At 36.2% G+C, this 3,820-nt stretch overlaps 1 protein-coding gene across 3 annotated transcripts in view; it reads right to left on the bottom strand.

The window, feature by feature from the left end:
• The window catches only part of LOC107039415 (probable cytochrome P450 6a13), an 11,807-nt gene extending 7,987 nt beyond the window's left edge, over positions 1–3,820 (bottom strand). Inside the window, exons 1-2 of one of the 3 annotated variants that reach the window (XM_015259013.1) lie at positions 3,772–3,820; positions 1,787–2,834 (exon numbers count right to left, since the gene is read on the bottom strand). In XM_015259013.1, coding sequence (XP_015114499.1) covers positions 1,787–2,720 — 934 coding nt within the window. In that variant the 5' untranslated portion in view covers positions 2,721–2,834; positions 3,772–3,820. The other 2 variants (XM_015259011.1, XM_015259012.1) reach the window with 2 other exon arrangements.

Raw genomic sequence — 3,820 nt, 5'->3', positions numbered from 1 at the left:
AGACTTTTGTCATAATTAGAATGCAAGTAATCAGGTTAGCAGAAAATTAACTTTTAAAAAAATCAATGGAAAATGTCAATTGATATTTTTTTTGACATTTGTGGGGTGACAAAAGTCTGTGGGGGTCCTCTGAAGGTACCCTCGCAATTTCAGAGTTTTGTCACCTCTAGAACCCCAAAATCCCAAAATCCACATATTATTATTAACTACAATAAACAAATGGTTAATTGTTAATTGTCTTGCACTCAATACGCTAATAGATATTAGTTTTGTCAAGTTTTGTCGGCCTTTAATAATCTGCTAAATCATCTTCCAAGGGTGGAAACTCGGTCGAGCGTGAGAACCACTGCTTTCCTATTTTCGGCAAACGAATTTTCGGCTAGCTTCCACTCCATCAAGAAGAGTGGGGCAAAATGAGCCGTTTTGCATCATCAATACCTCGTGATTGGTCAAATGAAATCGGTACTGTTCTCCAGTCATCTTACTCTAGATAATTTGAGATGTCCGTTTCTCCGGGAATTCATGGAAGTTTCTAGACAGTTCTAGAAAGGTCCAGAACGGTACGGAATCGTCTGAAAAATTCGGCAATCGTCTAGAAAGCTCTCCAATTTTTCCCAACTTTGATCATTCTTTCTAGCGTATCCCAAACCACTCTGAAACCCTCTAAAAATTTATAAAAATGGGACTCTTTCATCATTGATACACTCTCTAGTTTCGACAATATTTCGAAATATTCTCGAATTTTCTAGCATTTATCGTCTAAATGACAATTTCAATGACAAAATTAGATCGTCATAAGGGTGCAACTAAACACACTGATAAAGCCACTAAACACACTGATAAGGCCACTAAACACACTAATTGTTACAAAACTTGGAAATAAAACCAAGCACACACAGAAACTAAAAAATTAGATATTCGGAAACATGTCGCTGATTTTCAGTAATCGATCCTCAATCATTAGGGATTCGCGATTGTGAAATTCAACGAGTGCGAAATTCTGAAATTGAACGATTCCGTCGCCAAATTTTTAGTGACACTATCACTAATTTTCAGTGAAATCGTTATTTATTTTTAAATACATCATCAGTGTTGTTCAAGAACAAAATAATCACAAAAAAAATCACTAATGATCAGAATTATTCTTTAATGTGAATTATGACCAATAATCAGTCATTGAATTGTAAAAATTAGCGACATGTTTCTGAAAAACAAAACCTGCTTTTCTCTCAACATCTAAATAGCATTGCTTGATGCAGATTTTCACAATTTGAAACGGCCCATTTTGCTCCACCTCTCTTTCTATTGAATTTTATTCATCATGATTTCGACGACTTCAATTCAATAGCGAAGTGGTAAAATGGTTCAAGTCGACTTATCTCCCAATTGAGTTTTTGAGGAATATTTCCGAATCTAAGGGAGATAGAGAAATTTTCATAATTACATTTTTTGAAGCTCTCAATCGGCCCTACAAAAAAGGTTATAACAAAAATTTTTCTATCTCCCCAGATTCCGAGATATTCATTGAAAACTGGTCAATAGTCAAAATTGACTTGTACCGTTTTACCACTTCGCTACTGAATTCCTCAGAAATCAATGATTTCGAATTAATGAAATCATTCGAAGTCAGAAATATTGCGCGATATTTACGTCATTGAAATTCTAGCCTGACAGCATCACTGGAATCAACGCTGTAATCACGTGAAATCGGCTTGATTTCGAAGTCATAGTGTCACTGAATCATGAAGTGCCGTAGCCCCTCGTTTCATCTTCTAATAATTCTCACCAATGTCTTCAGCCCTTTCAACTTTCTCTCCCCCAATTTCCCCTCCATTTCCATAATCACCCTCCAAAAACCCTTTATTCTTCAGCTCAACCAGCAGATCCATAAAATCATGTCTCTTTCCCCCCTCCTCTTCCCTCTGCTTGATCATCTGCGAGACGACTTCTTTGAAGAACACAGTCACCTCGGGATTGATCACCTGAACCCCCAGGAGTTTGTAAAACCTCGGCATGGAGGTCCTGAGCATCCTCCACAGGGTGCTCTTGTAACTCGGCCTCGAGAGTTTTATCGCCGCCTTATGGAACTCCGATTCCTCATTCGTCAATGCGTTCATCTGTATGCCGAAGGCACAGCTGCCGATGACGTCTATACTGAACTTGGCAGCCAATCCACGCACCTCGACGACACCTCTCGAAGCGTCAATTAATTTTTCAAATTTCTCGTGACACTCAACAAGCAGATAGAACATTCGCTTAATCTTGCAGGAGGAAAACAGCGGCGTCAATTTCGATCTCAACCCCTTCCACTTCTTCCCCTCGAGATTAAATAAATGCGCTGATAGGGGGTCCTGAGAATTCACTGGAATTCCTCGATTAGTAAAACATGAAAAATCTTTTACGTTAATTGCTTTTATCAACTCCGGATCTCGCAGAATCAAAATCGGAGATCTCACTCTGAACACTCCGAAGAATCGAGAGTCTGGGAACCAATTGTACATTTCCTTGACGCCTTCCGCCTGAGACTTCCGAAAGAGCAGCAGGTCGCGAAAATTGCCGAAGAGAATCGTAGGTTTTTTGAACGGAACGTTCAATTTCAACCAGAAATCAAATGTCGCTGTTAAGTACAAGTACAATGTTCCGAGAATGAGTCCAGGTAATAGAAATAAATGCATCAGGTCTTTCATTAAGGTCCCACTCATCGTAAGTAGATACTCCATTTTGAGTATTCAAATTGTTTGACGAAATATTAAAAAATCGAAGAATTTATTTTTGGTGTATAAATCAATTCTAATGTACACTGTTCAATGTTTTCGGCTGAAATTTCCGGTTCACTATTTGGAAATTTTTAGCACATTTTAGTTCCACTAAAATTTCGGGGAGTTTCGTCATTGTAAATCCAGAATTTCAGGGAAAAATCAATGAGAACTGTAAATTTCAGTCCAATTATTGCCCAAAAGTTGGTAAAAATTCCGAAAAGTCCAGAAAATGGATTCCTGAATTTTCAATTGAATGAAAACGTATCGTTATTCGGTCCTGAATATTCCGAATTGCATCGAAAATTCAAATAGGTTGAGGATTCTTCGCTTTCCTGCTATTTAAAAATTTGGAATTTCATTGAATGTTTAGTAGAATGAAATTTCATGATTTTTCCCCCTTAAATTGCATTCACACGTATGAAGAAAATCAATAGAAAAGCCTAGCGAATTCGCCAGACAATTCTACTGAATTTCTATTGAGGTTTCTATAAATTTTCAATAGAATTCGATTTTTTTATACTACTCATTCTATTGAGATATTTCCTATAGAAATTTCCTCGGCTCATATTTTCCCAGTTGTTTTGACTGATTTTCTTGACGAAAAAAATGAGTGAACGAAACTTTGAAAATTTGAGTCGACCAAATTCTATAGAAAATATCTGAATAGAATAAGATGTATAAAAAACGAATTCTATTGACTTTCTATAGGATATTTTCTATTAAATATTTCAATAGAATCGGCCAAAAAATAGAAAATTCAATAGAAATCCAATAGAATTGTCTAGCAAATTCGCTAGGCTTTTCTATTACATTTTTTCATACGTATTTTTAAATTTTTTCATACGTGCAATAATGCACGTATTTAATAGAATTTAATATAAAATACATATGTCACTCCTGAAAATTACTGTTCGACTGTCCACGAAATTTCAATTTTTTTCTAACACTGTAACATTAACATCGTAATCTTATTCCAAATCAAGTCTGACAATGTTTGTACTGAATGACTCACTGTAAGTCGCGGTGACACGCAAAAGTTTCATCTTTCTTTTCACATGGGT

The sequence above is a fragment of the Diachasma alloeum genome, unplaced genomic scaffold (assembly GCF_001412515.2).
Source record: "Diachasma alloeum isolate Michigan unplaced genomic scaffold, Dall2.0 Dall_scaffold_00299, whole genome shotgun sequence".
NCBI classification, from domain to species: Eukaryota; Metazoa; Arthropoda; class Insecta; order Hymenoptera; family Braconidae; genus Diachasma; species Diachasma alloeum.
Note: the sequence above shows the minus strand (reverse complement) of the source record. Positions and strands in the feature narration are given on the sequence as shown.